This window comes from Ylistrum balloti, unplaced genomic scaffold, assembly GCF_031769215.1.
Source record: "Ylistrum balloti isolate Yb309-2 unplaced genomic scaffold, AGI_CSIRO_Ybal_v1 Utg369716, whole genome shotgun sequence".
NCBI classification, from domain to species: domain Eukaryota; kingdom Metazoa; phylum Mollusca; class Bivalvia; order Pectinida; family Pectinidae; genus Ylistrum; species Ylistrum balloti.
Genome location: NW_026781939.1, coordinates 722,705 through 736,070, shown reverse-complemented (window position 1 = coordinate 736,070; position 13,366 = coordinate 722,705). Strand labels below are relative to the sequence as shown.

Below are 13,366 nucleotides of genomic sequence, written 5' to 3'. Positions count from 1 at the left end.
ACATAGTGGCATGCATAGATCTTCGTCTTTATTTACTTTTAACAAAAGGATCTTCTTTATGTGTAGAAAGCAATTTTACACTGTACAATGACCTACTATAGACAGAGGTATATATTGAATGATATGTTGTTACTGTTGTAGAGATACACGGGATCATATTTCCCATCAACGTGTTTATTCCTCGGAGTATTTTCTCTGTAATCGTCATCGGTAATCAACGCCTCACTCAATATCGTCGCGTGACTATCAATTGTCTGTTCGACTGGGTGCTAGTCCTAATCTTCACCTAATGAAATCAAATATCCAGGCCAGAGGAAATCCGAACTCCCAAAAGACACAGAGATGATGTTGACTATAGATGTATCCCAAATGTACCCACAGCAATTTAAATTCTAATCTTCTTAGCAATCTTGTGGAGAAGTGCCGAATTTTTCTATGTCAAGCGATGCAGCATTTGCTCCGTCCGATAGCAACGCCAGACGGTTTATGAGAGGTGACTATAGATTGGCTGCACGCGGCAGGGTCGGACCAATGGGAACTTGTCTCATTAAATGGATAAATACAGGCTGTTTTAAGCAGCTGTTATAGTATTGATCCATAATATACTACACTCACGCACCAACGCAAAGGGTGGTCACGGGAAGCCACCGCCAAAACGTATGATAGGAACTCTCCTATGCTGAAGGGTAGAAAGATTAGATATCATGGCAAATGCCAGAAAATTAAACTAGAAATGATTTTGGTTACAGAGTGAACATTCAATTGAAAGACGATACTATTTGATGTGTTGTAACTATCCGAGAGATCTTACAACATTAAGTTACTACACAGACGTGAGGGGAAACAATCCTTTACGTTATAGATATCAACAATGTGACAAGTCGGATGAATACAATCCAAAGAAAACATTATTCTTGCTCGGGCTAGACCACCAAGGCACTCTCACGATAAAATCAAATTTCGTGAGATAAGCAATATCTAGACTGGATATGAACAACGTATGAACGTTAGAGAGAACTTTGAATAAATACAGAAAGTCATCAAAATGAATTACACAGCGAACGTTACGTACAATTTGACCAGTAGTAACTGTTCAAATGAAATGTGTATCCCTGATGAAGATTATCTGAATGTCATAGAAACGCATGTGTTTCCTAAACCTTGGGAATGGACACTGGTCGGTTTGTATTCCATCACTTTTGTGATAGGACTGACAGGAAATTCGCTCGTTTGTTTTGCAGTATGGCGTAATAAAACGATGCGGACTGTGACCAATATTTTCATCGTAAATCTCGCTGTCGCCGATTTGACGGTTATTATTTTCTGTCTGACGCCGACGTTGATAGTGGATATATCGGAGACTTGGTTCCTGGGATTCATCATGTGTAAACTCGTGCTATTTCTTAATGTAAGTATGAACTGATTTTATAAAATTTGTCAAATTGAAACGCTTTATTCAGAACATATATATTGCTTTGTACAAGAAATTCTTAAGTCCATATGCGGTATATTCACTACATGCTTGGAATGAAACATCGCTCTGTTCATTCCCCGTACAATTCATCTTTATTCTATACGTTATGTAATATAAGTGCAAAATACCGGTATTAAATGCCAAGCATTGTTTTGCATGAAGTAATGCAGGCAATGAACAGATCAAGTGTGATAGGGTTAGTGATGGGGTTGGTTTGCGAGTCTCTGGGGACATTATATGTAAGTCTGGAAATTTTTCAAAAAAAAAAAAAAAAAACAAAAAAACAATACAGTCTAAAAGCCAAACGCTTCATTCTCTTGGAGAGTTTGTTTGTCAGCTGTACAAAGTGTTAACTATCATCCGAAATGTTCTTGTTTCTTCTTTCAAGCGAATTTCTTTAACGCAGTCAAAGCATAACTGAAACTTTGATGGCGTATAAGAAAGACTTCTGTAATCCCTTAAGTTGTTGTAGTACATTTACGAGCGATAACAACATCATACAAAGATCAAACTATGATGGTGCTTTTCTTTACTGATAAACATAGGAAGTGTGTTGAGGTTTGTGATACTAGTTACTATTTCTCATTATAATTACAAAACTGTCGATTTAAAAATCATATCTTTTTAACAAATCTGTAATTCTTTGTGTGGGGTCCGATGTACAAAATATCCATAGATAGATATCAATGGCTTTACCATTAACAGTTTTGTAGGATTAGTAACTAACAATGTTTGCCGCAGATAACCCATTGACATTTCCATAGGATTAAGGAACAACTTCAAATAAGATACATTTCTCGCTGGTATAGAAACTTCTATACACTTACATTTTTTTAAGAAATAATAACCTCATTTGGTTCTATATATTAAAAATTACACTCATATTAAGGAGACCAATAGTAATATAACATTGCTTAGCGTTGTTTTGTTGCATTCTGCTGATTAAGGAAAAATCATACTAGCTGTAAGCAAGATTTCTCCATGGCATATACACCCCGAGGTCTTCCAGGCGTTATCCTGGCGCGATCTACAACAAAATCGCAGAATTTTAACGAATGTAGAACTGTTCAATAATGAAGTTATTAAGTTTACGCCTGCAAATACTGACTTGAAAATGTCGATGTAGTAGAATCCATACGTTTTATTGCCATTTCGCTACTGTGAAATAAATTATTTTCGTGAGAGATTTATTTTCTTTGATTTAGTATTAACACTTAACTCAAACTCGCAAGTCCACGAATACATGTAATTAGTTAAGGAACATTCTTTGAGCTATATTTATCCGCGAAATCAAATGTCTACGAAGTAGTAATTTTTCAAAAAGCACAAAATGTGGACCACAGGAAAACATGTTTTCACAGTATGCCAAAATATGTAATAATTATCACGGTATCGCATCAATGACCATGGTACTTGAGTATTCTGTTTGTGTGCTTCTGAATATTCATAATATAATGTTTGTACCTATCCCGATGTTCCAACTCATAAAATCTATAACATTGACTGAAACAGAATTGAGATGATAATGATATAGCAATTGATATTTTTTTTCCAAAATGAGAACATGTTTAATAGAGCTTTCTCCGATCGAGACTAAACGCTTATCAACGGAAACTGTCTGTGTCGCTGTTTTGTTGACATCGAGCGCAGTGTGTTAATTTACGGTGTTTCATTAAATATAAAATAGTAGACCAGACAAAGGGTCGTGCTTAGTAACCGTGACATGCAGATCTATGATATGAAATGTATTCGTATTCGTTTTCTGTCGCAGATGATGAAAGATTAATGATGTTATTTACCTACCTCTCAATAAGGATTTTTATCGTGTCAATTCCCTTTATGTAACATCAAAGCGACCGAACACACAGAAAGTACATTCTATAACGATTCCATTACACAGTCATTTAAAATACATGTACAAAGAAGAGGTTAGAGAATCATGTACTTATCTAGTCTACAATGATCGAAGATTCATGAGTTCGATTCTGACATGAACTATCTCTATATCATCGTGTCTAACGTAATGACATTGTGCCTCGGACGTCAGGAGATCTATCCGCCGAAAGGATGTGGATAGCCATGAGTCTTTCGTGGTTCATCCTGACTAATCAGAGTTAATGACAAAGATTGATAAACATGTTTCATTGCTTATGTTATGCGAATTTCTATTTCAATAATGAACAGAGAATATATGTGGCATTAGGGCGATAATTTTAGATACGTAAAAATACTGGCAACTTTACAATCACTTTCCTGTTAGATACCCGAATTCATTGATAGTCGATAGTCGATAAATCTAATCAAGTGAGACGTCCGGCAACCCCCCCCCCCCATATGACCTCATAACAGAAATTAATAAATCACTGAACATTGTCTTTTCATTTACAATAAGAATCTTTATATCTTACTGCATAGAAGTTCTGCAATTTAATCGATAATTGTAATTTTCAATATTCATACCATTGTCTTTCTGATCTAATGATTCCTGATAAAAGTTTACGTTAAACTACCAACCGTAGAACAGTTCATGATTTCAGTAAGATATATCGGTGTAGGAATGTGTTACTTGGGAGGTTTGAACATTTGATACAATCAATGTCGGCTTTTCAATTTTGGTATCAAACTTTCTAATTCCAGGGAATATAACGTACCTATGCCAGTGCGGCACTGTGGTGTACGCTGAAGAACTTGTTAACTCGTTTACTGTCGTTCATTGTAGTAATTTGAGATAGATAAGTGTTTATAGTTCTACAATTAAGGCATGGCTGATAGAATAACATCATATAATACATCGCCTAAATAACATCCAAAGGTCTACAGTGATTCAATCACATCACATTGTCACAGATAGCTAAATTTTGTTTGGAAATTTCGCTTTTCTCATATTAAACAGCCATTTCTGATATTATCAGGTCTGACTCCGGATCCAGTGCTATTTGAAATTATAAGTTTCCGGTTTCTATAAAATTTGGGAGTTGACAAAACCTACACTTTTAACGACAAAGTATGAAATAATGAGTTAGATCCAGTTTTGTGTAATTAAGATTGTCAATCCTGTTCTGTCTTTTCTACTTGAATTGGTACTATATACTTTGACTGATGGTCTCAGTCAAAGAAAGAGGATATGTATGAATAGTAATGCTGCACTTGTAACGAGAGATAATTGCTACACGTGTAACGAGAGATAATTGCTACACGTGTAACGAGAGATAATTGCTACACTTGTAACGAGAGATAATTGCTACACTTGTAACGAGAGATAATTGCTACACGTGTAACGAGAGATAATTGCTACACGTGTAACGAGAGATAATTGCTACACTTGTAACGAGAGATAATTGCTACACGTGTAACGAGAGATAATTGCTACACGTGTAACGAGAGATAATTGCTACACGTGTAACGAGAGATGATATAGGAGACACTGAACAATGACATAAATGTAAATGTCGTGTTACATTGTATATTACTAGCACTGGTAAAGTCGTTAAATTTTGATTAATTTTAAAATGTTTTCAATGTCTTAAAATTCAATTATCAGTTGTAAATGAGAACTTGTTATGAATACGTAATGTTAAGATTTATTTTTAAAAAAATAATGGCTAGGTTAAAATAAATATCTATAAAATTGTCAGTATAGAGTTTGCAATAGCACTGAATATTACCCACAGGATACGATAGGCTACAAAAACCCATGCTTAATTCTTACATTTTCGACAGAGCACAATCCGAGCTTTGTAGTTTAACGTTGAATAAAGATTGAATGTTTAAAGACTTTTTTACTTCTAAATCTACGACCAAAGTTCAACAATATTGTAAACATAATTTTCTTTTAACTGACAGAACTTGTTAATCTGGACATCTTCAATAAGAAGCCGAACTCTATATACTGTTAAGAATCTAGTGATCCAAACGCTAACCGAAATGACGGAAAATTGTAAAACATAGGGTATTCCGAATGTTACTGCTGCTGAACATGCCATCACATTATGTTAAGTAATAGTTTGCAGGAGGTTCTCTTTAATTTTAGTGGTATCCATCTATTGCTTCTTTCATTGAAAACCCTTCAATGCCATACCACAAACATTTAGACGGGAAGGGTTCCAAATGATAAATCTTCGGTTTCGTGTCTTAAGTATATAATTTGCACTAGAGTTCCACGCTTTCGTGTAAATAAAACATTGTTTTCAATATAACTCCTGATAAGAAAACGTGTCATTCTTGTATACAAGAAAACACTATTTTCCTTTTTCTAAAGTTCTCTTTGCGGAACATTCTATCAAATTAATAGGTTCGTGGTTTTGTGTTTAATATGTGAAATTTGCAACAATATCAAACAAATAGATATCTTTATCAGCAGAGGACTTTTTTATTTGTTGAGAGTCCGGTCTTTTAAGACATCTTCTATTTCATTTCAATGAATGTTAAAAATTTAGATACCATTATGATGCTTTATCAGACAGACTGTGCTAATTATATCAAACTTCTATGCACGTGTAAATAAAGTGTGTTGTAAATCACCCTTCAAGCATTTGATTGGCAATATTCTTTTCTATCTAGGAGAGCCGGAGTTAAATTGTGAACTAGAATATCTTCTGAAAACTTTCCAGAAGACGTGTACCCTTCTGGAACACATGATCTTGTTCTCTGGAGTCACCATGCACACATTTCTTAGTTCATATTTTGTCCCAATATAATTCGACATTGGATTAAGATACAGTTGATGTGTCAGAATTGTCTTTGTTGTTGCTTATATCATGTCAAACCTGAACTTTCATTTTACTTCAAGTAATTTCAATCGTACTATAAAATACAAATATTATTTTTCTTTGTTGAAAGGGTACTTCAAATAAGGACATATATAAAAAGAACTTTTTAAAAAATAATCTAACTCGAAAGCGCATTTCTTTCCTCAACATTACAATTGCAGTAAATCTAGCTTCTGTGTTAGAACAAACTATTCGATGTACATAAGATTAATATCACACTTTTTTTGTGGCTGTCTGTTTTCTTTTAAACGTAACACATTATGAAACAGTTGTCTATTCAGCTTATCCTTCGAATCGGGTAAGTTAATCTTTCGCCTTCGTATCGTTATCGTTATTACATATATGTGGTTTATCCTCCCTGTCTATCAAGATATCGCTTACTCCACCCTACTGCAGATGTATCGGATATATTAGCCTCTTGATCTAAAGTTTAAAGTGGTAATCTTGTCTAATAACTTAAGAGTATGGCAGCGTCCGTTGTCGGGTCTCCATCAAATTTGTGCATTCAACACCCCGAGGACTGGAAACTTCACATTGTAATCTCCACACCGCTAAATCTTCGGTGATTATGTTGACAAGCTCATTTCTGGGAATGTTCAATCTACAGGCTTATCAAAGAGATTGGCAACGTTCCTGCTCCATAAATGTATCAAACAACGATAAATGTATAGTGTATTCTGTTTTTGTTGCCATAAATAGCCTAATGGTGCAATTGTATCTATATTATTGTTCCTCGTTTTCATGGCGAAAAGTGAAAGCTCTTTAGCCATGGAAACAAATTTGACAGTAATAATGGAAACCCGGTGGGATTCATATAAAATCGTAAGATTTGAGGATGACGAGAAGTAAAAAATACACCAGAGAAATATCTCGACGACAGTAATTTGATATCAAGATGACGTAATAGGCTTATCGGGAAAAGTGCTTGTTGTTTTCTCTAGTATACTGAGCATTTTTCTCACTCGTGGATTCTTTAGTTTTCAAACAGAACATTAGCAGACAAAAAAGATATCTATTGACTAGGATGTAGATTATTTTTCTCGATCCGTGTCTTATCTAAGGATTGGTTCAGGTTAACTCAAGCAACACTCAGAGACAATTCCAATTGGTATTTAAAAGCAGATAACAAGTTTCACAAGCACACTTATATAAATTATCACAAATTCGTCTAGAAGCATCTACTAATCTGGTTGATTTTAGAAGGTAAACAATACATTTTATGCTTCAATATACGAATACAGACATAACCCACTCATTTTATCTATTCACACTAATGCTTTTAACGCCTTTAATAGATTAAATTGCCAAAAGACGCTTTGCAAATACTAAATATTGTCTATGAATGAATATATTCCATCGAGCTGGTCCACCATTTCAACTGAACTCATCGGACTCTGTTTATGAACATTGTCCGTGTGATTTCTGCCTACTGTTAACGATTTCTACAAGTTTAGGATGTAAGTGATGTGGGATACACTGCTAACTTAACTATTTTAAGAGGTTTATATGTATACTCCAAACAGTGGATGTTACTAGACAACTGAATAAGTAACAGACATCAGTAGAATAAAAGTGCTTATAACACATTAAGTGGGAGAGTGTGACGTGTTGATGATTACACGGTGACCAGTATGAAGCGTACTGGCACTGACTTGCGTATTGTGGGTGATTGCGAGAACAATAAATACCCAAAGAGAACGTATCAGATGCGAGACTTTTATCGATACATCGTTTATCGAAGAAACGGACCGGAAATTTAGGTTCCGATTTAATGAACATCAGAAAGACGTGAAATCCCAAGAAGGCAAATTTATTTAGATTAGAACGAAAGCATTTTCAGTCAGAGATCAATATATCTGCACTTACAGATCAGTCCATGTAACAACATCATATCATTGACTGGGAAAATTCTGAAATAGTCGACAGAAAACAACTATTTCAGTCGGCTGGTAATGGAGGATATGCAGCAGAGGGCCAGTACTAAACAGGGACGAGGGGTACCATAGACTCTCGTACTAAACAGGGACGAGTGGTACCATAGACTCTCGTACTAAACAGGGACGAGGGGTACCATAGACTCTCGCATATCTATAACAAGATGCTAAACAAAGAATAGCAAAATTGACTACAGTACCTTGTTATCACTTTGTGTATTTTTTCTATTATCTGTTCAAATCTCGTCACACTTTTTTCGACTTAAGTGTCCACAGTATTATAGTACAACTCTTGTTTTTTTATGAAATCATCCATATTGCTTCCTTCCTCATGAAAGTTCGGGAAATAAGACTCTTTTCATATAAATTCCATGCGCATTTGATGCTTCCGTACTTTCGCTACGAACCTAACTCGGGTTCGATCAAGATTTCTTTTTGTCTACTTGTCAGAGAATGTCGAAGAAATCAAGTCCGTTCTGCTGTACCATTGCAACACTTGTTATCAATATACGTTTTTTTTCTTTCTGGCTTTTTTTTTCATGCTACTTCCGTTTTGGATCGCTGTGTGTTTTACTTCCGTTTTGGATCGCTGTGTGTTTTACTTCCGTTTTGGATCGCTGTGTGTTTTACCGTTTGATGGCCCTAATGACATTTTATGTGTTCACGGGACGTTAAGAATGTCATAACAATAATCTTTCTTGCTTCTATTCCGTTCCAACTACCTCTATAACAGCCGTCTTCGTATGACAGTAAATACATACTAAACTCATATCCTTTTCGACTCAATTGGTACCATGCCGGCGACCGTCATCTACAGGACAGGAGAATGAAGCATTAGGCCCTGGAACCGTGTTCTAAAACTACTCAATTTTTCCGACATCCTGACAGACTGCTCCGTCCATGAGAGGGATGCAGGCCTTCCTTCACGTCGCCAAACCACTGACGTCCGTCGATGAGACAAGGGCTAGAGATAGGATGAGTCAAGGAGACGGGGAACATGTAACCAACCAACCCACCAACACCAATAACACCTTCTGACTTAATAGTTCGATCTTAAAATGTGTAGCACAATGAATCCTCTGGACTGTTTAATATTCCTATGACGTAAGCTTCGTAAACGTTTAAAGTGGTGTTAATTAACAATTCATTTACTAAGCAATATCACCTACCAGTGTTTGTTACCTCACTATTTTACGACATTCCTTTTAATTTCTACTGAAGGAAGTGAGGTGAAGGGACTACAACTCATGTAACCAAATACACAACCATATTAAATTGTACTTGTTTAAAAAAAAAAAGGGATTACATCTTCTCATGTCGTAGATCTGCAAAGATAGGAAACAGTGGACGATAAAATATCGAAGGTGACATCGATTATTAAACTTCAAGAATGACAAACACTGACACAGTTGATCAAAGCTGTTGCATGGCTTTGATAAGTCGGTTACATTACACATTTTCTAATCTGAATCATTAAGTTAAAGAGACAAGTTGTTTTAATTATGTTCGTGTTAAATGCGTGCATGTTATGACTGTCTTTAGCAGGTTGTCCTTCCACGTGTATAAAATGTTATCAATTAGATGATTATGTCATGTGATTTCAGAAATATTCCAGGATAACTAGGAAACTACATTTCCGGTATCAATTTCATGGAGTCGTTAAAACGTGAGCTGTTCTATTTTGCGTTTAAATTCCCTCGTTAATGAGCCAGAGTTAAAGATAGCGTTTCAGTATAATTGTCTTGCATTATAGAACCAGGATTCTGAGTACTGAAACGTTCTGAGTTCATAAGGGGCGTATTTATTATTGGATGATGATGAAATTGGTAAGTTAAGCGAAAATAGAAGAGTGAAAATCTGCATAATCTGCAATTGATACTTTTAAAGTAGATTTAGGAAACAAATCGTTATTTACCAAGACTAGCATGGCAGATGTCAAACTTGACCAGTCGTCATGACGATGAACAAACGTTCTCTTAACGACAGTCATATTGACGTTACAACGGTTGATGTAATTAAGATATTTTAAATGTTTAATACTTTAATGTTCCAGGCAAGTGCAAATATGTCTATTACAAAATTATGATCCTATTATTTTTTCAAATATATGTATTCCATGAAAAAAGGCTTGCATAGGGAATGCCTCCAGCTCAATTCATGATCATTGCTTTTTATTTAATAATATTTTGAAATTAAAAATACTTTGAATTACTAAGATTATTAGTCCGCGTGTACCGCGATAACTTCTCGCATTTGAACTGTCAATGAAGTAGATTTCCAGGCCCCATTTGTATAAAACATCTCAACTTGAGATTTCCTCAAGTCGAGATTTTCCTCAGCTGTTATCTCCTCAAAAACGGCTGGTATAAAATTTTCTCAAGGAACAGGAGGAAGCCATCGGCTAGGATGTCCTGAAATTCCTTGAGGAATTTTCATACAAGATATTTTCAAGGAGATATTAACTGAGGAAAATCTGGGCTTGAGGAAATCTTAAATTGAGATGTTTTATACAAGTGGGGCCAGGTGTATAGTATACTAGAATATCAACGATCAAGGATGTGTCATCACTTTTACGCAGAAAAAACCCGTGCGCTTGAACTGAAACGTTCTCATAGTGACAGAGAAAAATATAACCAAGAAAACAGTAGCATAGCAGACGCAAACAGAAACATAACATATATGGTAAACTGCCTCACGAAATCTGTATACAAGCATGAAATTAATTCCCACGCAACTATACGTCTATCATCCCACCGCTGCCACCAATTTTGTAACGTAGGACGAGCGTCGAGTAGTTACCAGAGAGAAGAAAACAATGCAAATATTCAATTAACAATTTATTTACAACGCAAACGAAACACACACACTCATTCACCCGGTTTCACACAAATACTGAAATACACTACAAAGTTCCAATATGCAGACGATCACAGTCACTGGTCCCACAGACGAAACGTCCACAAACACTGGTTTCCACAGAGGAAAACTCGTCTAGGAACACGCAGTACCAAGCAATAGAGTATGTCACTCTTTCCAGAACCCAGCAGCGGCGACTCTCTAGTTGCAACGCTTGCGACCTGTCCTGGTGTTCCACATAGCTGGCTGACCTTACTGTACCAAGGTCCTGGTGCCGTCACTTAATAGTGAACGAGATGCACATAGCTCGCGATGCCTTCAAGGTCTGTCCTGGCGTTCTAGTGAGTTGGCCGACCTTACTGTCAAAAGGTCCTGGTGCCGTCACTTACTAGTAAGTGACCCTGCCTGAGGTACTTCTAAAGGTGAGTTTGTGACCGTCATATGGAGCTTAAAGAATAAAAATAGTGAGAACTAATGCTTACATACAACACTTGCACACAAATTAAGACATAATCAATTGATATTTAAATTCTAGCAATTTTTATAGAAACTGCTAAATTACTATAATTCATTACATAACACCGTTTAAAGAGTAACTAAGTTTATAATTTAACGTACCGTTTCATGCGGGCTCAGAAATATTTAACAACTATCTTAAAACGATACCCAAGACCTTTTACGGTATCTCACGGCTTCCATACTTTTCCAAACATGCGCACGTTCTCACCTGAGTATTCTAAATGTCAAAATAATATATGTATAAGTAATAATAACTGCCTCAGTATATAGATTTGGACACACTAATGATATTCCTATAATGATATTCCTATAATGATAAACAACAACATTAACGAATATCCGCCCTAATTTAGCATTACATATCAGAATAACACTGCTACGCTTGGCTGAGCCGCACGACCTAAACGGATGTTTACCAACGATATTTAATAAGAAACGGGCAAAGAAAACAGTAAGACATTGGAAAAATTATAAAGATAGACTTACCACAGTCTGTAATCTGCGCCTGTTTATCCTACATAGCCGCTATTGCCAATAGAAAAAACCCATAAAAATCAATTGGGAATTTACGCGACTGCCATGAATTCCCACTCACCTGGTCACGACACAAGATACGGTGGCCTGACAGGAACGACGAGATATCAACTGAGGAAAATCTGGGCTTGAGGAAATCTTAAATTGAGATGTTTTATACAAGTGGGGTCAGGTGTATAGTATACTAGAATATCAACGATCAAGGATGTGTCATCACTTTTACGCAGAAAAAAACATGTTCAGGATGGGCCGTGTTTCTATTGCACCTATAAATGAAACATCTGGGTTTTACAGGGAAACAAATTAAGGATATGTAGTGTAAGTAAGGGAACGCAGCATTCCAACGCCAGTTTATCAAACTTGTAGGGTGTGACTCCTTTATATAAAGTCTTAGCCGCATTAGCTATCAAAATATAATTATATAAGAAATTACACGTGGAGTTATCTTATCAACTCTACTCGACTAGCATGTCGGTAAAATATCTAGTTTTCAAGAAAGATGTGCAAGCTTGTATGCTTTGTTTATTAAGTTCCCCCAATTCAACAAATGCGTAAGGAAGTTTTAGAAATGCCACGAATGCATTGCGTCATACATGTGCTGATAATTTAATTGTTTATCTGAGATGCAGTTTCTATCTAGACATATGATTCCGAACCCCCGCCCCCTCCAAATAAACTGTTGAAAATTTCGACAATTTCGAGGAACATGCTCAATTAAAAACAAAATCGAAGGTTCCAAATTACATCGTAATCGTGGATATAAAGAATTCTCAGAAACAATTCTGTTACTACCTAGGAATGGTATGTTTATTGGGCTACGATTTTATGTCCTCTCAACAGCTGTCGAATGAGGATTTTAAGGCAACGAATAGACACCTTCATAGTGAGATCTTGTTGAAACTGGACTTTACCACTTACATAAAGCAACAGATTCCGCAGAGGGCAGTCAGTGTTAATTCTATTGACTTTAATTTGTTTCTGATGGAGGATAGAACCAATTACCACCTCTTGGACGGACTCTTAACGCTGAGATTTGAAGTGCTGAAGTGTCAAGTAGGGCCTCTGCCCCGATCATGACAGATGAACATCTGTTCAATCCTTGCTCCCTACGATTCACATTAAAGTTGATATCATCACACATGTTAGCTTTGTGCTTGACTTTCCTACGTGGTACATGTACGACATATTTGGGTCAGTTGGGGTCTGGATTAAGATTACATAGAATTCAGGATAATCCGTTTACGAAATTATTAAACAATTCAATTGCAAACGCGATATCT

General features: G+C 36.0%; 1 protein-coding gene across 1 annotated transcript in view; it reads left to right on the top strand.

Annotated features, from left to right (window-relative positions):
- The first annotated feature begins 1,045 nt into the window (after positions 1 to 1,045).
- Positions 1,046 to 13,366, top strand: part of LOC132565343 (orexin receptor type 2-like) — a 61,128-nt gene continuing 48,807 nt past the window's right edge. Inside the window, exon 1 of the mRNA XM_060229991.1 lies at positions 1,046 to 1,408. Coding sequence (XP_060085974.1) covers positions 1,046 to 1,408 — 363 coding nt within the window. The remainder of the gene's footprint in view (positions 1,409 to 13,366) is intronic.